General features: G+C 39.5%; 3 gene segments (V, D, J or C); all 3 read right to left on the bottom strand.

Annotated features, from left to right (window-relative positions):
- Positions 1-4,283: 4,283 nt before the first annotated feature.
- Positions 4,284-6,572, bottom strand: LOC128054737 (T cell receptor delta variable 1-like). The segment is given in 4 exon segments: positions 4,284-4,375; positions 5,017-5,068; positions 5,993-6,309; positions 6,524-6,572. Coding segments are annotated over 4 exon segments (510 nt in total).
- Positions 6,573-12,112: 5,540 nt separating this feature from the next.
- Positions 12,113-12,738, bottom strand: LOC128054738 (T cell receptor alpha variable 23/delta variable 6-like). The segment is given in 2 exon segments: positions 12,113-12,543; positions 12,687-12,738. Coding segments are annotated over 2 exon segments (483 nt in total).
- Positions 12,739-19,313: 6,575 nt separating this feature from the next.
- On the bottom strand, positions 19,314-19,935 carry LOC128054740 (T cell receptor alpha variable 22-like). The segment is given in 2 exon segments: positions 19,314-19,702; positions 19,884-19,935. Coding segments are annotated over 2 exon segments (441 nt in total).
- Between the last annotated feature and the right edge of the window lie 7,960 nt (positions 19,936-27,895).

A 27,895-nucleotide genomic window follows, 5' to 3' on the forward strand; every position in this document is an offset into this window, starting at 1 on the left:
TTTCGAGGTCCACATGTCCATCGCTAATATATAGAAATACAGTTGATTACATACATTTATCTTATTTCCTATGGTGTTGCTGAACTCAATAGGTCTGAGAGTTTTGGGGGATATGTTCTTTGAGATTTTCTATATAGATAATCATATTGCCTGGCAGTTTCACTTCTTTTCTGGTCCAAAACTCTCTTTACATCTACTTTCTTTATTGCACTGGCTCTGACATCTAGTTCTGTGCTGAAGGAGAGGGATGAGAGTGGATGTGCGTGCCTTGTTCCCAGTCTTAGGGAAACACATACAGTCTTTTGTTAGTAAGCATACTGCTAGCTATGGAGGAACTTCCCCACTATGCCCATGTTTCTCAAAGTCTTCACCATAGTTGATTGTTGAATTTTGGCAAAAGTTTATTCTACATAGATTAATATGATGTAATTTTCCTTTTTTATCCTGTTAATATGGTGAATTTCATCAACTGATTTTCAATTTGAAGTCATTTGCATCCTTGAAAAAAATCCATTTGTGCTTGGTATATTACTCTTTTTATATAGATGAATTTTACTTGCTAATATTTTTAAGAAACTTCATGTCTATATTCATGAAATATGTTTCTTTGCAGTTCTCTGTTATAATCTTTGTCTGATTTTAATTTCAGGGTAACGCTAGCTTCATAAAATGAGTGAGGGATTCTTTTCTTCTTTTTTTTCCCTGGAAGAAATATTGCATAATTCATGCTAATACTTCGAAAGATTGGTAGAATTATCTAGTAACACTGTCTGAGTCCAGGGATTTTTTTAAATTAAAAATTCAATTTCTTCATAGTTATCGTGACTTCAGCTTTCTCTGGCCCCTGCCCTGAGGAGAGATGAAGAGGAGCGACCCCTGGAGCCCACAGTGAGGTTTGGGGACAGACAGCAGGTGCTTCCAGAGCACTGTGCCCTGCGCAGAAGTAGGTTCCTGCATCTGAGAGCTGGGCAGCCGCGAGGTGCAGGGAGCCGTGCTTTTTGGTCTCTCCAAGCCGACCTGTCAGTCTCTGCTCTGTCTTCACTTCTCCACCCTTAGCTAGTGTCATCAAGAGGACAGGACTTCCCCCCGGGCTCTGCTTATACCACTGTAAACTGTAAAAAGTGCTTGAGGAATTGCAATACGTGGTGAAGTTTTCTCCTTCTTGTAGAAGCAAGAATTGAGGAATTTGACTTATCTGTTGTGCGTTCACTTCTGTTGAGAAAACGGTAAGAAGTATCAGAGAAGGTCTAATCAGATGTCTATTCTCTCAGCCCCAACAGTCTCTCTCATTCTTCTTGTGTATTTTTCTCCTTTCCATGTCTCCCTGCCCAGCTCCCTCCGTCTTTCCACTTTTTAGTTTCTGAGTTTTTCTCAACGTCCTCCTCTCTATCAGAAAATCTCACGTCTACAGTTTCCTGCAGATCATATTCCACTGTGCAGAATTCTCTGGAAGCAATCAGGGAAACCCCAAACTCACGTGGTATTTGCATCCATAAGATCAACACTGGTGCTATGAGCAGCATTTCCCTCTTCTCCCTCGTCAGGAAGAGTTGCTGAATCTGCCTGCTCCTAAAGGGTTTCCCTTGTACAAGCTTTTGCAGCCCCACACACGTTTCTGTGGTCTACACGGCCTTTTGCAAAGAAAACAGAAAGGAGAGACTGCCCTTTGAGACAGCCAATCAGACTTACCCCTATTTTACTCACACATCTTAAAAAGCAGGGCGGGTTTGCGGATGCTGCCCCCCTGTGGCTGGATCTAAAATTGGTGCCTGGGCTTCTGCACAATTTGACCCAGGATCTCTGAGGGGAGCAAGAAGGCTAATGTAGCCCCACAAAGTGTTTGTGTGGGACACCAGGTGTCAGTGCTCGAGCTTTCATTCTTGCTGCATCCGCTGTGCTGGAACCTGATTCTCTAGGAGCGAAAATAGAAACATTTAGATAAAGCATTCACCAAGGGGTAACATTCGAGTAAAGACGTAAGGGAAGTTCAGAGATACACCATGTAGTAAAGACGTAAGGGAAGTTCAGAGATACACCATGTAGATGTTTTGGGTAATAGCGCCACAGTAGAGAGGGCAAAGGCAAGGGACACAGGTCTTGATATAGAAACATGTTTAGAGTGTTTAAGTAATAATATCTCTTCTTTCTCTGTAGCCGCTTATTCTTCCTAGGACACTATTGCATAAGAAACTTGCTAAGGCATTCAGCTGAATATTCATTGGAAAGACTGATTCTGAAGCTGAAGCTCCAGTACTTTGGCCACCTGACGCCAAGAGCCAACTCACTGAAAAAGACTCTGATGCTGGGAAAGATTGAAGACGGGAGGAGAAGGGGACAACAGAGGACGAGATGGTTGGATGGCATCACCGACTCAATGGACATGAGTTTGAGCAAACTCCAGGAAACAGTGCAAGACAGTGAAGCCTGGCATTCTGCAGCCCATGGGGTCGCAGAGTCAGGCACGACTGAGCGACTGAACAACATCAAAGCATTCAGCACTGTTAACTGGTTAGTGGGTGATGTCCTCATATACTGATCCTGGGGCAACTGTATCTATGGTTTGGCATCTTCTTTCCTGGTTCCCCTTAACTTCCAGTTTTAACCGGTAATGTCACCACCATCAAGACATCCGCCCCCCTGGGGTCAAATGCTTCTCCATACTCCAAGTCTGTCTCTTTAGGAGCCCTCTAAGATATTACACGCTGCCTGGCAATAAAAATTAGAGATGCTTATTACAGCTGAAGAAGTTAAGCTTAAAATGGAATCAGATGAAAAGAAAAGAAAAAGTAACACAAACTCTGAACTAAAATTTATTAGGCTATCTCCTTTTGTAAAGGATTTTGAAATACTGTAGTTGGCAACATTAGTTGCCTTATCCATGAGATGTAATACCCTTGATCACTTTTTTCTGAGTTTGTGCTTTATTACAGTGTTAATATAAACAACTGTTCTTTATAAATTATTGTATTGTCCATATGTTTTTTGAAAAATTTTATACTAGAGAGTGGTATATATGTGTTTATATGCATTGTATCTAATCTATTCCAGGCAGGTTTTACATAAGCATGATTTTAGGGGTAGTTTTTAGGGTGGTTTAGACTTTAAATATCGGAGAAGGTGATGGTACCCCACTCCAGTACTCTTGCCTGGAAAATCCCATGGATGGAGGAGCCTGGTAGGCTGAAGTCCATAGGTCGTAAAGAGTCAGACACAGCTAAGCGACTTCCCTTTCACTTTTCACTTTCATGCATTGGGGAAGGAAATGGCAACCCACTCCAGTGTTCTTATCTGGAGAATCCCAGGGACGGGGGAGCCTGGTGGACTGCCGTCTATGGGGTCGCACAGAGTTGGACACGACTGAAGTGACTTAGCAGCATCATAGGTAGAAAAATTATGTCTCATTTCTCACAGATTAAAAACTTGGGAACAATAAAATCATAGTTTTGATATTTAAATTAGATAATGAATCTGAAATGCATCCTACATTGCCTGAAATGTAGTAAGCACAATAAATATCAACTTTCTTTTTTCTAGTAAAACCTACCTTTCCTTCAATGTCCAGGTCTGTAACCTTCTGCTCCTTTTTTCCCCTCCATATCAGGTCAGTGATGGGAGTTTCTAGAAAGATATTTAATCACTTATTCTCCTGGAGACTCATTACTCTTCTCTATACTTTTAGGGTTATATCTACTAGCTACACTGAGGCATTGATACTCTCAGGGTGCAGAAAAGACACGAAAGGAACACCCAGAGGAGGTAGGTATTATTTTGATTTCCCTAATGAATAATAAAATCAAGGTCATTTTTGTCTGTTTACTGGCTATTGGATATGATATTTCTAAATTGGTCTCCAAGATTTCTCCATTCTGTTTAACTATCTTCTTTTCTTTTTGATTTATGAGCTTTTCATATATCCTACACTTGAGTTCTTTTTTAGAAATATGCATTGCAAATATGGTCTACCAGTCTGGAATTGACTTTCTATCCTCTTGGCAGTTATTTTTTTAACAAAGACTATTTAAAAATACATTTTCATGTTCATAAGAAGCTAGCTTGAAAGTTTTGTTTGTTTTCTTTAAGAACTGTAGAACTGCTTTCTTTTGGTGACTGCTATTGCTTCTGATAAGAAAACAGGTATCATTCAAATGATGTTTCCCAGAATACAATATATCACTTTTCCGTGTTTATTGGCAAGATTATTTCCACTTAAATAGACCCCGGGATTCTTCTTCAATGCCTTGCAAACTTCTGCCAAAACCACGATGGCCCACTTGCAGAATTCCTTATTCATCTTTATGGCATTTCACGTAACATTGCTCCTGAATAAGGACCTTGTTGTAGAGCAAGTCAATACAGCAGTGAGTGGAGGTGCTTCCTATGAGCAAATAGGTTATGGAATGGGTAACAGAAGTAGTTATAAATACCAGCGACAATTATGTGGTCATTTTCAGTAACAAAAAAGTAAAATGTTATTAATGTTTTTCATTTTGATATGAATATATTTATGCATACATTAATTATTTTTAAATCCCCTGTCTCATTTGCTTGCCTGCAGTAACATACAATGTGCTAATATAAGTTAATCTTATATCTCATTGTATCTCAGTTATTAAGATACAGGTTTCAATGCAAGAGTGTGATTCAGCTAGAAGAGGAAAGAACATCACCTCAAAAAATGGATAAATGAACTTGGTATAATTTTGCAGAAGGGAGTTAACTTATATTGGTTGAATGAGGAATTATTGCATCATATCAGCAGGAAGAATAGTTTTCCTGTTGACTTTATGACAAAGTTGTGTTGTTAAAAGAGGTACTGATGGATGCCTAGTTAACAAATCAATTAAATAGTTAAGCTATTGCAGTAACTTTGTACTGCTCCAGCCTAACTATCTAGAAATCGATTTGGAAGGCACTTGTCAGGAGGTAGCCATATTTTTATATTCTGCTGGCTGGTGCAGGGCTCCAGGCACTGTGGCAACTCACACAAGTTGCTGCTGATCAACTACGTCATCTTACTGGTGACACAGAGCTCTTCCGCCTCCCACCAGATCTCCAAATCTTCTGTTGTCTTGGGCCAAGTATGCATGTAGCATAACAGCAGGTGACACTCTTCTCCTCAAGGTCACTTGTTCTTGTGAGACACTAAAGGAGGTCAGAGACAAGCTTTAGTGTGTTATGCGGGTTCCATTATCCTCATGGTTCTAGTATGTCCTTATGAGTCACAGTTCATCCATGCTTTTGTCTACACCCATCTTTCCCTCAAATGTTACTCTTGCTGGCTAACAGTGAATTCAGTCTCAACACCAGATAAAAAGATAGCAGCTTTGTATAGACTCCTCTAGCTCTAGCAATAGCCTGAGTTCTAATCTCAATAACTGATCTCCTATTCGACACCACTAGTGGTTCCGCTTTTCTGATTGTAACTTCAGTGACACAAAGTCTAAGAGGAAAGGACTAAGGGAATGATTTTCATGATGATTCCAGATAACTATGACTAGACCCATGTTTGCCATGTGAGGGTCTTTAGGTGAAGCTGCCACTTTGATGTATTATGGAGCAAGTATTCAACTTTAGACAACGCATGTTCCATATGATTGTTTTATGGTACAGGGAGGAAGGTGGGAGGGGGGTTCAGGATGGGGAACACGTGTACGCCCGTGGTGGATTCACGTTGATGTGTGGCAGAACCAATACAATGTTGTAAAGTAATTAGCCTCCAATTAAAATAAATAAATTTAAATTAAAAAAATAAAGTCAAAAATTCAAGACCGAGAAAGTATTAGTAGAAAGTTACTCTGGACACCTGTTTCCAAATGACATGGAAGGAGCTTTTGTTTAAAATTAAATCTTCTGATCCAGACCACAGATGAAGCAACCACAGGACTACCATTTCTTGTCTGAGGTCTGCATGTGTGCATTTCAGCTGGGGTCCTGCAGCAGGGGGTCTCTCTCTTATTAAGCTCTGGGGTTTTTGTACAGCTTTTCTCATTACTTTAAGCACTGTGAGTTCCCAGACTGCACAAAAGTATGTTGCAGAGTCTTCCGGCTGTAAGGCTGAAATGGTGAGGCTGATGGAGTTCTGTGCTCTCTGAAAGTTTACAGAGTAGCGGCCATTCCTTGCATTCGGGCCAGAAGATTCCTGATGAATAAGGAAAGTCATCTCTCCACTGGGAAGCTGCTTATACCAAAAAAGGTAGTGCGTGTACCCGCTCCAACTTACTTCATACCGACAGTTCAGAATGACAGATTGCCCTATTTGACTGGTTATGTATGGCTGGTCTTGGGTAACTTTCTGGGCCATACCAGATCCTGTGGAAAAAATCAGAAAACTGAGCTGAAGTAGTGAACAAAATAATGTAGGAATTAGACTAATTTGAGACCCAAAGAAAACCCAAACTGAAATCATAATAGATATGCTTTCCTCCGATCCTCCTTTCCTCCCCACGTCCCTGTGAATCACCACGTGCCTGTGTGCAGGCCTTTCACCCTGAACACTCACACCCATGTTTGCAAGCATCCTTACCAGAGAAGGTGACGGCCAGGAGCACCCAGGGCAAACTGGAGAGCAGCATGAGGCATGGAATCCCCTGCACGAATGTGCTCAGTTCTGCCTCAAGATGAGAGTTCAGTGTCTTTGAGTACCTGGCAGCCCAAATACATAGTACCCAATACCTGTGTGACTCCCCCGAACAGGAAGTGGGAGTTGTCATGCTTGTACACCACGTGGTCTGTGCACAGATGACAAAAAGTCTCACTCACCACGGACCTTTATTTTGTCTACTTGTCTTTCTCGGGTCATGAATTACCTGATCACTAATGACCTATGCAGTATCTGAAAGGGACCTGAAAAAAGCAATTCTCATGAAAGGTTTGAGCTGAGCAGAACTGAAGAATAAACAAGTTGACATACATTGGTAATTAATCAGCAGAATAACTTTACCAGCCCATTTAGAACATAATTTAGTATATGCCATGAACCCTTCTTATAATCTATTAACTGGTCATCATTTAGCCTATGCCAACTTTCCTCCATTCAGTGTCTAATGACTCTTTTAAGAAGCTCATAGACCTTCATCTTTTTTAATGAAAGGCAATCTTATCCAAATAGTTAATATATCTCTTGTTTACTGGGTTCTAGGGCTCTAGTTAGATTTTCCTGTAAATAAGTTACTTCAAGATCAAACAATAACAAATCAGTCCTTCTGACTTTCTGAATCTATTCCATTATCTATGTGTTATGAAATTATAACAGGAATAAAACATTTTTTGTACAGCTTTTCCCGTTACTTCAAGCACTGTGAGTTCCCAGACTGCACAAGAGTAGTTTGTGGAGTCTTCCAGCTGTAAGGCTGACGTTGAGTCTTACTTATTAGACTTTGAGAAGGATCAGGATATTCAGACCTGCTGCCTCCCAAAGTAGAATCATGCTTCTTAGACCATGTGTCCTAGAGTTGTCCTCATATCACGTTTTCTATGTCATTGGCCCAAAGAGTTCAGTCTCACTTGTTAGTGGCTCATTATTTTTCTCTTTGTGAAATAAAGTCAATAGAAGCATGCCAGAGCTTTCTGTGACACAACGCTCTAATGCACTCCTGCCAAACTTGGTACTTACAGGCTGCAGACGCTTAGTACCTGTCAGTACCACAGAAGCTGGTGACTGAAGTTCTGTATACTGTTACCAGATCATGTAGAATGTAACAATCAATCTTCCATCTGGTTTCATTGTTTTAATAGAAGAATTAACATAAAATAGTCAAAGGTAGATAGACAAATAGAAAGGGAATTACAGACAAATTCTCTGAAATGGTGCCAGTCCTTTAATTTTAGGACAAGGTAACTAGGGATGCAGGAATGAAAGTGTGCATTTAGTTGAGATGTCTACTCCTCTGTCTCATTTCACCTCGGAGTGTGGACAGGCAGCCAATGCCCTGGTTTGCAATTATTTATAACTAAGTAGAAGAGACCATGGATGCCCACAGCAGCCTAGGCAATAGCATGATAAAATGAAATACATATATTAACAGAATACAGATAGAAATATAAGGAAATTGATACTGATAAATTTTTATCAAAACACAGAACTTACTCTGATTTTACAGGCACTTTTTTGATGCATAACTTTATGAAATTTTATCACATGTGTGGGTTCTTGTAACTGTCACAGAAATCACAATACAGAACTGTCCCATCACTCTAAAAAATGTCCCTTTGCACACGTCCTCACCCCTGCAATCCCTGATCACCCCTGGCAACTACTGATCTCCTTTTCATTTCTATATTTTTCCTTTTAAGAATGTCATGTAAGTAGAATCATACCTCATGTATGGAATCATTATGGATCATAACCATACTATCCAATAAGTGTTATACATCAAGTAGCCTTCTGAGATAGACTTTTTTTCCACTCAGCATAACACTCCTGAGGTCAATCTAGCTGATTGCATGTCTCAGTAGTCTGTCACTTTTAATCACTACAGACTTCCCAACTAAGGATGGTTTGACTTGTGCTTATTAACTTTATGGTGGTGAGAAAGCCATATGCATTTGGTTGAGAGCATACTTTGAATTTTGATCTTTTGCTGGGCTAGCACCATGTAGCATGATATTTTCAGGTGATGCTGGGAGTGAGCTGAGCTTCTAGTCAGCCCCAGAATCAGGAGCATAAACAGCCTTTCTGTACCCTACAACCTTTATATTTTTCACTCTCAGCTCAGCAGTCAATAATTTATATGAGATTTTTCTATACTTTACTATAAAATAAACTTTGTGTTAGATGATTTTTCCCAACTGTAAGTTAATTGTAACTATTGAGCATGTTTAAGCTAAGCTAGGCTAAAATAAGATGTTCAGAGGGTTAGATGTAGTAAATGCTTTTTTCTCCTTAATACGATATTTTCAACTTACAATGGCTTATTAGAACATAACTCCATCATAAGTTGAGGAAGATCTATAAATAATATGTCTGTTTATCCATCAGCTTACCCACTGAAGATGTTTCCAGTTTGGGGCCGTCACAAATAGAGCCACCATGAATATTCATCTACAGATTTTTGTATGAACATAAGTTTGTTTTATTTCTCAAGCATTAATACCACAAGTGTGATTGCTGAGTTATAAGGAAAGTGGATATTTAAGTTTATGCGAAACTGATGTACCGTATTCTAGAATGACTGTACCATTCACCCACCAGCAATGCATGAGTGATCCAGTTTCTCTGCACCGTTGCCAGAACTTGGTATTGTCAATACTTTTAGTTTTAGCCTTTATGACAGTCGTGGAGTGCTATCTCATTGTGTCTCTATTTTACATTCCCTAACGGCTATTGATGTTGAACATTTGCTCATATACTTATTTATATGCTTTTATCCCTACTACATATCCTCTTTGGTAAAGCACCTGTGTTAGTCTTCTGTTCATTTTTCAACTGGATTGTTCGTTTTCTTCCTGTTGAGTTTAGGAGTCCATTGTGTTCTGAATACCACTGTTTTGATGGAAATATAGTCTGCAAACATTTCCTGCCATTCAGTGGTTTGTCTTTTTCATTCTCTTAATAATAACTTTCACAGAGCAATCGTTTTTCATTTTAATGAAATCTAAGATTTTTTATGAATTGTGCTTCTGGTGTCAGGTCAAGAATCTTTTTGCCTAACCCTACTTTATAAAGATTCTTTCTTATGGTTTCTTCTAAAATATTTATAGTTTTAGATTTGAATGTATGATCCATTTTGAGACTGACTTCAATGTTTTATAAAAAGTGTGAGATTTAGGCCAAGTTCCAATTATTTGCGTATAAATATCCAATTGTCCCAGTATCATTTCCTGATAAAACTGTCCTCTGTTCAATTGTCTTTGCACCTTTGTCAGAAAAATCAATTTTCCCCACTTGTATGGGTTGACTTTTATACTCTTACTCAGCGACATGAACTTGCCAATGATTTTTTAATTATCCTTTTAGCATCTATAGCATGATTTACTTTTTCATTCCTTATATTCATAATTTATGCTTTTGCCTTTTTTCCCCTTGATACTTCTACCTAGAAACAGATCAGTTTATTAATCAGCTTTCTCCGTTTGTGAGTCTACTTCTATAGTGTTACCCAGCGGCATAAATTTATTAATAATATTGCTTTGTTACCATTTTCACACTGCAGAATCTGCATATGATTTTCTCATGTGTATAATTCATGTTTTCTTTTATTATATTGATTATTCCCTTGATAATTCTAGCTAGGAATAGATCAAAGTTATTAATCATATTAAGAAAATTAACTATATTTAACAGTTATTTCTATTGTTTGCTTTAGAGTTCACCAATCTGAATTTTTAATTTTATCCTCCTTTTAGATTATATTGGGTCTTATTTGTTCTTTTTTATCTTCTTTTGTTGAAAGGTTAATTTTTTTTCAACCTTTTTTCTTTGGTAATCAGTTCAATTCAGTACAGTCGCTCAGTCGTATCCGACTCCTTGTGACCCCATGAACCGCAGCACACCAGGCCTCCCTGTCCATCACCAACTCCCGGAGTCCACCCAAATCCATATCCATCGAGTCAGTGATGGCATCCAACCATCTCATCCTCTGTTGTCCCTTTCTCTTTCCGCCCTCAATCCTTCCCAGAATCAGGGTCTTCCCAAATGAGTTAGCTCTTTGCATCAGGAGGCCAAAATATTGGAGTTTCAGCTTCAACATCAGTCCTTCCAGTGAACACCCAGGACTGATCTCCTTTAGGATAGACTGGTTGGACCTCCTTGCAGTCCAAGGGACTTTCAAGAGTCTTCTCCAACACCACAATTCAAAAGCATCAATTCTTCGCTCAGCTTTCTTTGTAGCCCAACTCTCACATCCATACATGACCACTGGAAAAACCATAGCCTTGACTAGACAGACCTTTGTTGGCAAAGTAATGTCTCTGCTTTTCAATATGCTGTCTGGGTTGCTCATAACTTTTCTTTCAAGGAGTAAGCGTCTTTTAATTTCATGGCTGCAATCACCATCTGCAGTGATTTTAGAGCCCAGAAAAATAAAGTAAGCACTGTTTCCACTGTTTCCTCGTCTATTTGCTATGAAATAATGGGACTGGAGGCCATGCTCTTAGTTTTCTGAATGTTGAGCTTTAAGCCAACTTTTTAACTCTCCTCTTTCACTTTCATCAAGAGGCTCTTTAGTTCTTCTTCACTTTCTGCCATAAGGGTGGTGTCATCTGCATATCTGAGGTTATTGATATTTCTCCCAGCAATCTTGATTCCAGCTTGTGCTTCTTCCAGCCCAGCATTTGTCATGATGTACTCTGCACATAAGTTAAATAAGCAGGGTGACAATATACAGCCTTGACGTACTCCTTTTCCTATTTGGAACCAGTCTGTTGTTCCATGCCCAGTTCTAACTGTTGCTTCCTGACCTGCAAACAGGTTTCTCAAGAGGCAGGTCAGGTGGTCTGGTATTCCCATCTCTTTTAGAATTGTCCACAGTTTCTTGTGATCCACACAGTGAAAGGCTTTGGCATAGTCAATAAAGCAGAAATAGATGTTTTTCTGGAACTCTCTTGCTTTTTAGATGATCCAGCAGATGTTGGCAATTTGATCTCTGGTTCCTCTGCCTTTTCTAAAACCAGCTAGAACATCTGGAAGTTCACATTTCATGTATTGCTAAAGCCTGGCTTGGAGAATTTTAAGCATCACTTTACTAGCGTGTGAGATGAGTGCAATTGTGTGGTAGTTTGAGCATTCTTTGGCATTGCCTTTCTTTGGGATTGGAGTGAAAACTGACCTTTTCCAGTCCTGTGGCCACTGCTGAGTTTTCCAAATTTGCTGGCATATTGAGTGCAGCACTTTATAAAGTACTTTAAAAAGATAAATTTCCCTGTATGTATTATTTTAGCTGTGCCTCATACATATGTATATGTTTGTGTTCTCTCTAAATTTTCTTTCAAATACTATTTAATAGTCATTGTAATTGCTTCTTATACATACATATGAGTTGTTTTAAATTTAGTGCCAAAATTCCAAATGTTTGGGAGTTTTTAGAAGTATCTTTTCACAATTGATTTTATGTATCAACTGCATTTTGGTGGAAAGAATAAATTCTGTATAATTTCAGTTTTCTTATATTAAGACTTATGCACAAACAAACTGTGTGTGTCTGTGTGTATATTTCATCTGCACTTCAGGATGAAGTGTCTGGAGCCTTGGCTGCAGGTTTGGGTACAGGCTGCAGGTGTCTGGGGAGCACTGTGCACTTGCTACACAGAAGTAGGTGGCTGAGTCTCCAAGCTGGGAAGTTGCAATGTGCAATGAGAGCTGTTTGGCACTCTTATTGAGGAAAATTGTGAGTCTTCCATCCTTCATTTCCTTCACAACTGAACGTATGGCTATCAAGAATTCAGGGCCTTTACCAGGATATTGCCGATACCATGGGAAGTAGTCAAAAGCACTCTTCTCATAACTACAGTTCAGAATGGAAATCTCTCCTTCCTGGACTGTCAAAGGTTGAGGGCTCTGTTTCACCTGCTCTTGGTTACTTTTTTCCTTCTGTTGTCCACTCATCCCTGATTAAAGAGATAAAAAATCATTAGGCCCACAAACTAATATTTCCTTCTTAAAGTTTCTATCTGCATGAATTTGTCCATACTCCAATTTTCTCATTCCCCTAAATTATGAGATATCTTAGGGTTTCTCCATCATAACTCACAGTCTACTTGAAGACACAGAATTAAGAATGATGCTTCCAATATCTTGTCCATTGTTCCTGGCACCAAAGTTCAGTGACAGCTCAGATTCTTCTTCTGGTCTCCTCAGCCAGCTAGAACTCTGACTTAAGATTCACATCAGCTTTAATTCTTTCAAGAGGCCCCACCTTCTTACAAGTACTTTCAACTAAAGCTATTTTTTTTTTCAACGCAAGCACGTCTCAACTTTCTCTATCTTAGACTCGCTCAAAATTACTTTCATTGAAAAGCAGCAATCCCCTCCTTACACATGGAATATGCTTGGTTTAGAATTTCTCTCCTCTATTCCTCATCTTCTTTTCCTTCACATTCCCAAGAGGTTAAAAATCATGTAGCAGGACAGCTTGATGCCTTAACAGGGATTACATTACTTTACAAGGGAGAAGAGAGGGACTCCCATGAAATCACAAGATGAGCGTTTCTCTTTTTTTAATTACAAATACAGATTAAAGTCCATTGAAGATATCAGTTCAGTCACTCAGTCATGTCTAGCTTATTGCGACCCCATGGACTGCAGCACACCAGGCCTCCCTGTCCATCACCAACTTCTGGAGATCACTCAAACTCATGTCCATTGAGTTGGTGATGCCATCCAACCACCTTATCCTCTGTTGTCTCCTTCTCCTCCTGCCCTCAATCTTTCCCAGAATCAGGGTCTTTTCAAATGAGTCAGTTCTTTGCATCAGGCGGCCAAAGTATTGGAGTTTCAGCATCAACATCAGTCCTTCCAATGAATATTCAGGACTGATTTCCTTTAGAATGGACTGGTTGGATCTCCTTGAAGTACAAGGGACTCTCAAGAGTTTTCACCAACACCACAGTTCAAAACCATCAATTCTTGGGCACTCAGCTTTCTTTATACTCCAACTCTCGCATCCATACATAACGACTGGGAAAACCATCTAGCCTTGGCTAGATGGACCTTTGTTGGCAAAGTAATGTCTCTGATTTTTAAATTCTGTCTAGGTTGGTCATAACTTTTCTCCCAAGGAGTAAGCATCTTTTAATTTCATGGCTGCAGTCACCATCTGCAGTGATTTGGGAGCCCCCCAAAATAAAGTCTGCCAGTATTTCCACTGTTTCCCCATCTATTTGTAAAGTTAAAGTAAATAAGGAGCACATGTTTTGAAGCCCAAAATTTTGTCTCTGTATTTGATGTCATCTCAAATTCAATCAAAGAAAACATCATTACAGTCCAACATGAGAAATAATAAAAGTTCCCATTCCTCAGTCTAATCCCATCTACCCCATCATTCTAAGGGGAACTTTTATTGTTTATTAGACATCTTATATGTTTTCTTTTTCATTTATTCATTCATGAATGCATCTCAATATATATTTAATGAGTGCTCCTAAGTGACTACTTAATATTCAATTCTTGGATCTCAAGAAGGAAAGAGACATTCCCATCTTCAGTCAACTGAGGCCCAATACTCAAGTACAATCAGATAAAAGCTACTAAGGAGAAATGTGTATCTCTATGATATGACAAAGAAAAAAGTAATAAACTCTGCTTCTCGACTCAGCCAGGTAACAGTTTTAATGGAGGCAATACTTGAACTGGAACTTACACCACTACTACATTTCCCATAAAGATGGAGGACTGAACTCCAGGCACAGATTAACTAAGCGTGGTATACATTTATGTTAGAGAAGCTACATGTGGCCATATCCTTGAGGACAACATGCACCATTAAGAGAAGTGTTGATTTTCAAAGCCATATTTTCAAACTATTAGACTACAGTATACATAGATACTACCTAGGTAGATGGATGAATAGATAGAAACATACATACATTCATACATGATTGATAGATGTAAACAGAACCATAATAGGAGATAATAATTTAGCAGATTTTTAAGGGATCCTTCATGGCTACTTGAAGAATATATGTTTGTGGGACAAGCATTACAGTAACCTCTGAAGCAGCATTGCCCCTTTGTGGCCATAGAAAGAAGTTACCCAGAAAAAATGTATATAACTTCTTAAAAATTCATGTTCATCACCTATGAACATCAATCAGAGCACTGAAATAAGTAACCAAGTCTTCATCTTGAACCAGTGATTTCTTGAGACAGAAGGAGATTTTGCCTTGCTGAAATATTGACCCTCAGACTGAATCAGTGTAAGGAGCTGTCTTTCTTCCCATAATGTCAACATCAAATCAAGAAGAGTCCTTTATACTGAAGAGATCATGTCTTTAAATAGATTCTAAATTAATACTGCTTAATACACACTTAATACTGCTGTCTTTTTATTTTTGTCTGCACACTGATGACATGAGTTTAGCTTGTTTTTGTTTTTGCACTATTTATTGAATCTATTATTGAGACAGCAACTGCAAAGAAATATTTAAGACCCCAACAGAATGAAACAATAAGCAAGTGAACTAGAACTATTCTAAAAAGACTCTTTGTAATCCTACATCATGATCATCTAGGATTTATTCCAGGTATGCAAGGATGATTCAGTATCCTCAGATCAATCAATGTGATATACCGCAACAACAGGATGAAAGATAAAAACCACATAATTACTTCAGTAGATGCAGGAAAAGCATTTGACAAAATTCAATATCCACTCATGATAAAAGCTCTCAATAAACTTGATATGGGGAAAAAGTACTTCAAAATAGTGAAGGTTATTTATGACAAACCAACAACTAACATCACAATCAATTGTTTTAAAAAATGAAAGCTTTTTTTCTAAGACCTTAAACAGACAGGTCTGCAAATCTCACCACCTCTATTTAACATAGTACTGGGAGTCCCAGCCATAGCAATCAGATATGAGAAAGAAAGAAAAGGCATCCAAGTGTGAAGAAAGAAACTGCCACTATTTGCAAATGACATGATGCTGTGTATAGAAAATCAGAAGTTACCATCAAAAAGCTGTTAGGAAAAATAAATGAAAGTAAAGCTCAGTAAAGTTGCAGAGTATGAAATTAATATGTAGAAATCTTTTGCATTTCTATATACTAATAATGAATTATAAGAAAAAGAATTTAAGAAAACATCCAATTTACAATTGAATCTAAGAGAATAAAATAATTAGCAATAATTTCAACAAAGGAATTGAAAGACCTGTACTTTGAGAACTGTAAGAATTGGTAAAAATGAGTTAAGACAATACAAATAAATAGAAAGATATCTCGTGTTCATGGACTGGAAGAGTTAATATTGCTAAAATATCCATACACCCAAAGCAATCTACAGATTCAATGCAACCCTCATCAAATTACCCATGGCATTTTCCATAGAGCTAGAAAAAATAATCCTAAAATTTGTATGGTACTGTAGAAGACCGCAACAGCTGAAGCAATTTTGAGAAAAAAGAACAAAGTTGAAAATACTGCACTCTCTGACGTGAAAATATGCTACACAGTCATAGTAATCCAAAATTGTATGGCACTGGCACAAAAACAGACATAGATAAATGGGACAAAATAGAACCAAAATAAACCCATACACCTATGATCAATCAATCTATGACAAAAGAGGCAAGAATATACAGTGGGGGCAAAGACAGATTCTTTAATAAGTAGGTTTTGAGCAAACTAAACAGCTACATGTAAAAGAATGAAACTAGAAATTTTTCTCACAGCATGAATAAAAATAACTCAGAATGTTTTAAAGACTAAAATGTAACAGCTGAAATCATAAAACTCCTAAAAGAAAATATAGACAGTATGCTCTGTGACATTCATCTTTATAATATTTTTTTATAATAAAACTAAACTCTTGCACAGAGAAGAAAACCATTAACACAAAGAAAAGGAAATCTGAAAAAAGGAAAAGATATTTGCAAACAACATGTAGACAAGGATTTAATATCCAAAATATATAAAGAACTTATACATTTAATCAAAAACATAATCTTATTTTAAATTAGGCAGAGGACCTGTTTTACCAAAAAAGGTATACAGATGGCCAACAGGCACATGAAAAGATGCTCAATATCTTCAGTTATCAGTAAAATGCAAATCAGAAAAACAAATGAGCAAATCACCTTACTAGGGCTGTCATCAAAAAGGCAAGAAATAACAAGGGTTGGTGAGGATGTGGAGAACAGGGAATCTCTGTGCACTGTTGATAGTAATACAAATTGGTGCAGCCTCTGTGGAAAGCAGTATGGAGATTCTCCCCGCTCTGCACTCCCCAGATTAAAAGTGGAATGATGCCTGCGACCTGGAGTCTTATCCTTCCTCAGTTGCTCGGAAAGGAGGCAGCACCTTTTGGGGGGGAGAGATAGAGACTGGGATCCCATCTGGTTTTGGAGACTGTGGTGGGAAAGATAACAGCAAAATGACTGACAATTTTTTTAAAAAAATTAAAAATAGAACTACTCCATGATCCAGAACTTCACTCCTGGGTGTTTATCCAGAGAGAACAAAAGAGCTAGTTCAAAAATATATAGTCGCCCCAGTGCTCACAGAAACATTACATGATAGTCAAGATACTGAAGACATCTCTGTGCTCATTCGTATCACAGATGAATGGATAAAGAAGAGATAGATGATAGACAGATAGATAGAGCCATATAGATAGAAATAGTGAAATATCACCATAAAAAAGTAAAATCTTGCCATTTGGGACAACATGGATAGACCCAGAGGGTATTATACTTATTGAAATAAGTCAGAGTGAGACAAATAAACCGTATGTTTTAATACATATATGTGGAATCTGAAAAACAAAATAAAAAAATAAAAGAGAAACAGACTCACAGACACAATGAAACAACCAGTGGTCACTGGATGGGAGAGGAGTGAGTGTGGGAGTGAACTAGCGAAGGAATGAAGAGGCACACACTCTCAGTCATAAAATAAACAAATCATAATTTTATTAAATAAGTTATAAGTAATGTACACCAAAGGAAATATGATCAATATTTTAAAGTAATTTTGTATGGTATGTAATTTATCAAAAATATCAAATGACTATGCTGTACATCTGAAACTAATATAGTGTTGTAAGTCAACTACGTTTCCATTTTAAAAGTTTTAATTAGATTAAAATGTGGCAAAGTAGGGCTTGGGTGTGGGATTAGTTGAAGGATCTTGATATGAATTATTCTGGATTATCTGGGTAGGTCCTATACATAACCATGCATCCTTTGCTGACATGAAAAACACACAAAAAAGACTATCAGATATTTCTCTAGAAAGATGAGTTTATTTGGGATCAGCAAAGGATTGCAATTTGCGGTCTGCAACCATGGCAAGCCTCATGTAAGTCCCCACAGGACAAGAGAAAAGAAAAGGAAGTTGGGAGGGCTACTGTAAACAGACATTTACATTTGTTTACATTGGGATGTCCCTGGTGGTCTAGTGCTTAAGAATCTGCTTTCCAATCCAGGGCATGCCTTTGAATCCCTGGTAGGGACTTAAGATCCCACAGGCCACCAGGCAACTAAGCCCGTGTACCATAACTAGAGAGCCTATGTGCTGCAACTGCTGAGCCCACGCACTCTAGAAACAGTGCTAGCAACAAGAGGGGCCCCTGCACACACACACACACACACACACACACACACACTCCCTCATACACACACACACAAAGTGAACAGAAACCATGGTTTTTCACTGGCCCAGTGTTTGCCTGGAACAGAGGTGGCATCTTTCTTCTGCCCTTTAATCCTGTTATCTTCACAGAGTATGAGAGCTCCCCTGGTCTCCCAACACTATTAAATGAGTTTCTGTTTGTTTACTTATTTCCTACACCTTAGAAGCAGAAGAGTATTTGACTCCAGAAGAGAAAGGAGCTGAGGTGGTAGAAGTAAGAGGTTGCAGTGATTCAAGGAAGGGCTATGACCCAAGGAATCCAAATGACCTCCAGAAGCTAGAAAAACACAAGGAAATGGATTCTTCCTTAAAGCCTCTAGAAGGAACCAACCAACCAAGATCATGACTGTAACCAGCAAAATTGATTTCATACTTCTTCAACCCAGAATTAAAAGAGAATTCATTTTTTTATCTTATCAAGTTCATATTAAACATTGAGCAAACATTTTTTGTTTGCTTTCCACAGTAGTAGGATGGCATGTAAATATTTGCAGTTGTCTGTTGGAACACTTCATGGTGAGGCAGACTTGAACATTCTGGAGAAGGCAACTAAGCTGGATAATATCTTTATTGGAGTGATTTCACTTAATTCCTTTCACTTTTTAACGTTTTTGAGTTTAGCAAGCATGCTTTGTCATTCAGCCATGTCCAACTCTTTGAGACCCCATGGACTGTTAGCCTGCCAGGCTCTTCTGTCCATGAGATTTCCCAGTGTTTCCTAAGAATACTGGAATGGGTTACCATTTCCTCCTCCAGAGGATCTTCCCCACCCAGGGGCCAAACCCATGTCTCCTGCATCTCCTGCATTGGTAAGCAGATTCTTTACCACTGAGCCACCTGGGAAGATGTGGTTAAATATTTATTTTAATTCTATCCTCTTATCAACTACTCTGCTGGTTCCCAGTTAGAAGTGTCTAGTGCAGAAGGAGACACAGATTGAGAAGGGAAGATAAAGACCAAAGTCCATAATCTGTAGGGCCAAAAAGTATCTGTGGTTAAAACTGTACTGATGTAGGTGAGTAACATTAAACACTGCAAATGCCCTGTGGTGGCCTCACGGTGTGACTGTGGCTGGAGGAGGGGCTGAGCCCGTGGAGGGTTTGTGTAGAGGCTGCAGGTGCCTGGGGAGCACTGTGCTGCACAGCACAGAAGTAAGTGCCCGAGTCTGTGGTCTGTGAAGAGGAAATGTGCAGGGAGCTGCGGCGCTCTGTAGGGACTGTGGTGGCGTTTAATCTTCCATCCTGCTTTGTCCCTGAAGGAACGTAAAACAGGTGGATGAGGCAGCCCCCAGGGTTCTGAAGATACCACTGCACATTGTCTGCCAAGGTGGAGAAATTACACCGCAGAGTAGAGCTGGCTCCCTCCTGGAGACTCAGGGCTGGGGGACTCTGCATCACATCCATCCCGCTCACACCTGATGAGAAGGAGAGAAACAGTCACAGGTGAGGGTCACAGAGCTCCTGCAAAACCCGGAAAGTACACCTCCAACCCCATAAGGGTAGAAAGTCTGCAGGACTTGTCAGCTCCTTTCCCTCCTTCAACAAAAGAGAAGCTGCTCATTCCTTCAGATTCCCCTTGGGGCAGCCCCAACTCACAGCAAATCTGGGCAAACAAAAGCCCCAGCACAGTGTCCACTAGCCTTTTCATGACTCTGTCTTGATTCTGGAAAATATTCACAAGATACATAGCAAACCCTGGGTGGTGAGTGTCATGACTTGTCCGGATGGTTCAGCTCCTACAACCAATCAGCTCAGCCAAGAAACCCTGCTCAGCTGACACTCTGTGACAGGAAGCCCCACCCTTTGGTCTCAACTGAGCTAAAAACAGGTTAAAGAGGGTGAGAGTGGAGGAAAAAGGTGACATTCAATGTTTTATACATAATTTTGAACTTGTGAAATGATGTTCATATTTTCTCCTGATAAATCTTAGGCAATAAAAGTGGAAAAAAGTCAGAAAAAGCTGGTATCTGTACTTCAAAATTTTCCATCTAACCTTTTGTTTATGACTCCCTGTTTGATCCAGGGGACTTTCCTGAGAGCTGTGGATAAAGATAATGACATAGATAAAGATAATAACAATCAATACAAATATAGCTATTTTGCATTTTGGTCATAAATGTCTAGTGCTTAAATCAAGGAATAAGGCAGAGCTATGATTGAAAGGAATATTCATCAAAAAGCATGCTTCTTATATGCCGATAATGATTTAGCTTTTCTTCACACAAAATTATTCTCCTCTATTATTACTAATCCCCATTTGAAAGAGTTTTTCAGGAGATGGAGCAGTAAAGAATATACTTGCCAATGCAGGGGACGAAAGAGATGGGGGTTTGATCCCTGGGTCAGGAAGATCCCCTGGAGAAGGAAATGGCAACCAGCTCCAGTATTCTTGCTTGGAAAATCCCATGGCCAGAGGAGCCGGGTGGGCTATAGTCCACAGGATGGCAAAGAGTAAGACCCGACTGAGCACTGGAAACCTCAGGATGAGTTTCAGAGGCAGGAGGTAGACGGGCCCCTGGGCTAGACAGCTGGTATGTGTCAAGCAGAGTAAAACTCAAGCTTTGTTTTCCCTACACAGTCCAAGCACTGAGGGAAGGACCAATTCTACCTGTTGGAACTGTTCCTTTGACTTGCTTTTCGTTGCTTTTGTTATTATAATCATGCATAATAGGCTGCCTCAGAGAATCAGCCCCTCTGCCTGACTGCTCAAGTGCTTTTTGTTCATAACCTGTCCACCTGTGGATGGTAGGAAAGAAGAAATTGATACATCCTCTGCCTGAGGCTTGCCATTCCAGGAGACGTTTACAAGATTAATTTTGCCTTTTTAACTTGTTTCCTCACCTTCTCCTTCCCTCTTCTGTAAAAGAACCTGGCATCCAGACCCAGACAGGATGACTATTTTGAGACATTAGTCTGCCATCTTCTTGGTCAGCCAGCTTTCCGAATAAAGTCCTTGCCCCAACACCTTGGCTCTCAGATTCATTAACCTGTCATGCTAATTAGCCTGTCAAAGGGAGCTCAGCCTCAGTACCTAAGACAATTAACAGCAGGAGCTGAGCTCTGCTAGAGTGAAAAAGTGACCACTTCTGAGGTCAAGAGGTCAAGGAAAACTGCACAGGCACAGAAAGACTCCTTGGAGCTCAAAAAGGAGGTGGCACCACCTCATAACAGATGATGCCAAGCAGCCCACACAGCTCTGTGCTGGAGTCCATCCTGGTGAAGAGATGCACATTCATCGCTCAGGAGTGCCCTCAAACAGGTCTCCTGTGGGAAAAGGAGAGAGATATCTGGCCAAAGATAAACACAGGCCCAGAAGAACTGCCCCGTAAAGATGATTTAACCACCTCTTCACGGCACTCCTCATCTTCCTCCCCATTAAGGAGGATGCCCTATTTCTCCTACATTGGCAGGCAGATTCTTTACCACTGCACCACCTGGGAAGCCTATTATTGGGGACTGATGAGTAAAGAAGCCTTTTTTTGTTTCACACTCTATTGTCTTTGGAAAGGTCACCCATATACATCCTTAAGTGCCAGCAGTGATTAGCTGCACCAGTCCCAAATGCTTTAGTCAAAGAGTTGAAGTCCTTTAAGGAAAGAAGCCTCTTAGGATACTAGCAAAATAGTCTGGAGATAATGCAGTTAGAAATAAGCCATTATCCTGGGTTTTTTTGTTTGCTTGAGAGATGAGATTAATATTGTAAAGCAAATTCTCTGACTTGTGTTATATCAAGTCACATGGCTAACCTCAAGCTATTATATCTCAGCCCATCACTATTCCAAATGACACGGGAGTAACTTTCTTTCTCCAGCTTGTTGAAAATTCTATGGCCTCATTTTCTCTAGAATTCTGATTCTAGAGGACAAAACTGCCAAATTTCAGAAAACAGGAGTCTTTCCTTTGTAAAATGATAAAGAAAAAAGAATAGAAAAGACGAGAGAAAATGAAGAAAAGGAAAATCTAAGATGCCCATGGGAACCAAACACTTCCAGGATTCTGTATTGCCTGTACTGTTCGCCTTCACAGAGCATGCCAACTTCCTAAATATAACAAAGGCTGAGCTGTGGTGTCCTGAGGTTTGTGTTCAGCTCCTCCTGCAGTCCCAGGCACTGTGTCACTCAGCACACAGAAGTACTTGGCCGAGTCTTTCCAATGAGCTGTTGTTTTCCTCAGGTGGAAGGACTTCTCACTCCTCTTAAATTCAGCCTCAAAACCTTTGATGCCCAAAACAAGACTGTCTCCAGACTCGTACTTCAGGAGAAGCTGGAGTCCTTGGTTGGGGTACTGCACGTACCAGGAGAGGTATGGTGAAAAGGAAGATGAGTAGTTGCACTTCAGCTCCAGACGGGCTCCTTCAGAGACAGTGATGTGGTCATCAGGCTGGGTCACTGACTGGGCTCCAGCTCCTGCTGAAACATCAATGCTGAATCAGTGAACTCAGCTAAAACAAAAAGTCTCTCTTCAACACGGAGCAATATTCCACGTGTGGACAAAGGAGTAAGATGGAGCAGTACTCACTTAGAAACAGGAGCATCTCAAGCATCAAGGTGAACACCAGGGTCATAGTGGGGCAGTGAAGCGGCAGTGAGCTCCTTTCTAACAGGTTCCCCAGAAATAAGCCCGAAGACTGGCTGACTTGAATCCAGTTTCTCTGAAGTTAAGAATAACAAAGGATTTATATTTCTTCTGATGGAGGTTGTAGGGAGGTTGTTAGGAAGAGACGCTGTCTTAACCAAACGCCTACCTCTGGTGTCTGAGATGCTTTACATCTCACTGTGTAAAAAATGGTCAGAATATCTCTTTAAACCATAGGGGTTTTCTGAGGTTCTTCTGATCTTTTACAGAAAAGCCATTTCCAATTTAAGCAGCAGTGCCCTCCAGAGGCCAAATAGAGAACTACGGAGAAGTTCACTGTTCTCATTAACATGCCCCATCTTTTTACTGCCCTTCTATGGCTGAATTTCTAAGCATTATGATTATGTACAGAAGAGGATTTATATGTTGTCAGCCCTGAACTGTATTAAATTTGGCTTTTTAAAAAAACAGAATTGTGATTTAAAAATTCCCTGTGTTACTGGATAGCACAGGGAACTATACTCAATATCCAGGGGTAAACCATAATGGAAAAGAAAATAAAAAAGAAAGTCTATATATGTATAACTGAGTCACTTTACTCTACAGAAGAAATTAGCATAATATTGTCAGTCAGCTATCCTTCAACTTTTAAGTGTTGGATGCAAACTAATTTTTAGAATGAAACAAAAATCACAATGTTACAATTTTTTTAGTTTCCAGATTTAACTATGAGCCAGAAGGAAATAATCCAATATATTTCAACTGCAGAAAGAGAAGGGCCATTAATCCAGAAGCCTTCACTAATAAAGGCGAAACTGAGACATTCTCAGATGAATAAAACTAAGAAAAGTGGTCACCAGAAGACCTATCCTAATAATGTCTAAAGGAAGCTCTATAAACAGAAATAAAATTATAAAGGAAGGAGTCTTGAAACAACAAGAAGGAATAAAGAATACAATAAGCAAAAATATGGATAAATACAATAGACTTTTCCTCTTGGATTTCCTCAATTATATGTGGTGGAAATATATTGTAGCATATTATATATGTTATATAATAACATACATATAATAATATAATATAATTATATATCTGGAAAAAATTATAACACTGTCTAATGAGGCTCTAAGCACACATGGAGGAAATACTAAAGAAAATTATTTTATGAATGGGCAGAATAAATAGGTGTAAAGGGAGGCAATATTTATATACTTCATTCAAATAGGTAAAATAATATTACCAATAGACTGTGTTATGTATAATGCAATAACTGGAGCAACCATATAAAAACAGCTATACAATAAGACACGTCTAAACACTATAGGAGCTTCCCTTGTGACTCAGACCGTAAAAGAATCTGCCCACAATGTGGGAGACCAGGTTCAGTCCCTGGGTTGACAAGATGCCCTGGAGAAGGGAATGGCTACCCACTCCAGTATTCTTGCTTGGAGAATTCCATGGTAGGCTACATCCATGAGGTCGCAAAGAGTCAGACACAACTGAGCAACTAACACACACACACACACACACACACACACACACACACAGCACTGCAGATAAATTGAAGTATAACCCTAGAAAATGGTGACTAACTCACAGGAGATTAGAGGGAAAAACATAGGGAACAAAAAGGAGCACAAACAAAAAATCAAATAAAATGGAAGGCTAAGCCCTAAAATATCAAGACAGTGAAAGCAAGTAATCTACACAAAAAAACTAAAACACAGAAGTTGATCTGAACACACCAGTGACAAAACAGTTCAGACAAAAAGTGGATTAAGAAACATGACCCAACTATAACTGTCTGAAAGAAATCCATTTCAAATAATACATAGTCAAAGTAAAAGAATGGAAAAAGATGTATTATGCAAACATTAATCAAAGGAAAGTATAACGGCTATATTAATATCAGATAAAATAGACAGACTCCTGAACAAAGAAAATTACCAGAGACAGAGGAACATTATCTGCTGATGAAGAGGATGATTAACGAGAAGACATAGCAATCCTAAATGTATGTGTACCAACTAACAGAGCTGAAAAATAGGTGGAACAAAAATCAGAGCTAAAAAGAAGAGACAAGTCTAGAAATATAAGTAAATACTTCAATATTCCTCTCTCAACAACTGGTAGAATAACTTGCCAGAAAATCAGCAGATATATAAAAGAATTCAATAACACCATTAACCAGTAGGATTTAATAGTCACCTATACAACACTCTACCCAACCAGAGCAGAATATACTTCTTTTCAAGTGTCCATGGAATATATACCAGGTAAGTCCAAATCTTGGGACCTAAAAAAAATGCAGCATCTAATGTAAAAGAACTGAAATATAAAGAGTATGTTCTCCAACCATAATGCAATAATAGTATAAATAAATAACAGAAAGTTACAGGAAAATTCCCAAACATTTGGCAACCAAACAACACACTTCTTAATAATTTATGGGTCATAGAGAATGTCTTAAGGGAAATCACTGAATTTCCCATGAATTGAGTAAAAATGAAAATACAACATACCAAAATTGGGGAGACACAGCCAAAGAAGTATTGAGAGTGAAATTTTAGCACTACATGCAAATATTAAAAAAGAATAAAATCTCAGATAGGTTATCTAAGCTTCTATCTGAAGAACCTAGACAAGGAAAGGATAAATTAATCCAAAACAAGCATAAGAAAGCAATAATGATAAAAGGAGGAATCAATGAAATTTAAAAGAGATAAACAATAGAGAAAATCAGTGAAACAAAGAGTTGGTTCTTTAAGAGAATCAATAAAACTGACAAACTTCTAGCAAAACAGACGGGTGGAGGGGGTTGGGAAGAACAGGGACAAATTCAGCAGGCTAATTAGCAGTATGACATCCTATGTGATTGGGTAAGGATGAACATTTGCCTTTCTCCAGTTATTCCTGGGCTTCCCTCATAGCTCAGTTGGTAAAGAATGCACCTGCAATGCAGGAGACCCCGGTTTGATTCCTGGGTAGGGAAGATCCACTGGAGAAGGAATAGGCTACCCAGTAGTCTTGGGCTTCCCTTGTGGCTCAGCTGGTAAAGAATCTGCCTGCAATATGGGAGACCTGGGTTTGATCCCTGGGTTGGAAAGATCCCCTGGAGAACTGAAAGGCTACCCACTCCAGTATTCTGGCCTGGAGAATTCCATGGACTGTATAGTCCACGGGGTCACAAAGAGTTGGACACAACTGAGAGACTTTCACTAACTAACACTAACAGTTGGCCCTGAGTTGAATGAACTCCCGAAGTATCATGCTAAATAAAATAAACAATGCAAGAATGCCATGTGTTGTATGATTCCATTTGCATGGAATACATAAAATAAGTAAATCCATGGTCAGAAAGCAGGTGGGTGGCTTCCAGGGACATGTGTGTGGGGAGCAAGGGGAGTGACTGCTTCATGGGTGTGTGGTTTCCTCTTGGGGTGACGACAAGGTTTCAAATCTAGGTAGAGGGGATGACTGTGCCATGTTGTGAGTATAGCAGATGCACACTTAGTTGTTCGTTTAAAAGAGTGAGCTGTGTGAAATGTTACTTATTCTCAACAAAACTACTATTTTTTAACTTTTTATTTTACATCAGAGAATAGCTGATTAACAGTGCTGTGTTAGTTTCAGGTGTGCATCACAGCGATTCCGCTATGCACATACATGTATCTATTCTTTTCCAAATTCTTTCCCATTTAGATTGTAAAACTATCATTGAAATTGAAGCTGATGAAAATCTAATGATCAAAGAATTCACAATATAATTTTAGATCATTTCATCAGATTTTTAAAATTTATCTATGTTAATTGGAGGATAATCACTTTGCAGTATTGTGATGGTCTTTGCCATACATCAACATGAATCAGCCACAGGTATACCTGAGTCCCCACCATCCTGAACACCCCTCCCACCTCCCCCGCCACCCTATCCCTCCGGGTTGTCCCAGAGCCTGGGCTTTGGGTGCCCTGCTGCATGCATGGAACTTGCACTGCTCATCTGTGTTACCTATGGCAATGCACATGTTTCAGGGCTCTTCTCTCAAGTCATCCTACCCTTGCTAATTGCCTCTATCTGGAAGGAAAGTCAATATAGGAACCTCTTAATGGAAAAAGTTTCCTCAGCACCAAGACAGGACGTGGTTGGAGCCCCATCTGCAGTTTGAGTACTGGGAACAGGTTCCCTGGGTGCACTGTGCCTCACAGCACAGAGGTAGGTGGTCGAGTCACTGTGCTGAGAAGTTGCAATGTATAAAGCACTGTGTCTTGATGATTTATCCAACGAGACTGTAATTCTTCCACGTGCTTGCTCTTTCTGGTTCGCCTGAATTGACAATAGAGATGTGAGCCCTTTCCCGGGATCCTGCCTGAACCACTGAAGGAAGTACAGAGCGCTGTCGGTGTAACTGCAGTTGAGAACCAAGCTGTCTCCCTCTCTCACGCTCAGAGCTTCAGGACTCTGACTCACGTCCTGTTTACTGCTCACCCCTGTTCAGAAAGAGAAAACAGAGACAGGCTGGTAAGCTGCTGATTATTCTTTGGAAAGTAATTTTAAGTCTACTTTTTCGCTCTCCACAGGAACTCCCAGAAACCACGCAGGTACAGCTCCCTGACTTTCTCTCTTCCCTGGAGAGGAATATCCGGGAGTTGCCCATTCTTTGTCTGTTTCCAAATCCCTCTAACTCACAGTCTAGTTGTAACCAAAGGATGAGCAGGCTCAGGGATTTGTCCATTTGTCTCTCACGTAGACTCACTGAGAACTGAATTCTTGTGTCTGTAAAATGTTCGAGGACTCACAGGATAAAAGATATGCTTTGCTGCCTCTTGTGTCCAAAACTTTCTACAGGAAACAGCGTCAGCCCAGCCAATCAGAGCAAGTCACACAGGCACAGAGGAGGACGGCGCCGGAAGGCCATCTGCAGAGAGTGGGAGGTTGCCATGGAAACACCATCATCTCAAGACCGAGCCCAGCCTTGCCAGAGAACTGCTCATCTCTTTCCCTCCTCTTTCTCTCCTCCTGGGGAAAACAATTT

This window comes from Budorcas taxicolor, chromosome 10 (genome assembly GCF_023091745.1).
Source record: "Budorcas taxicolor isolate Tak-1 chromosome 10, Takin1.1, whole genome shotgun sequence".
Classification (NCBI taxonomy): domain Eukaryota; kingdom Metazoa; phylum Chordata; class Mammalia; order Artiodactyla; family Bovidae; genus Budorcas; species Budorcas taxicolor.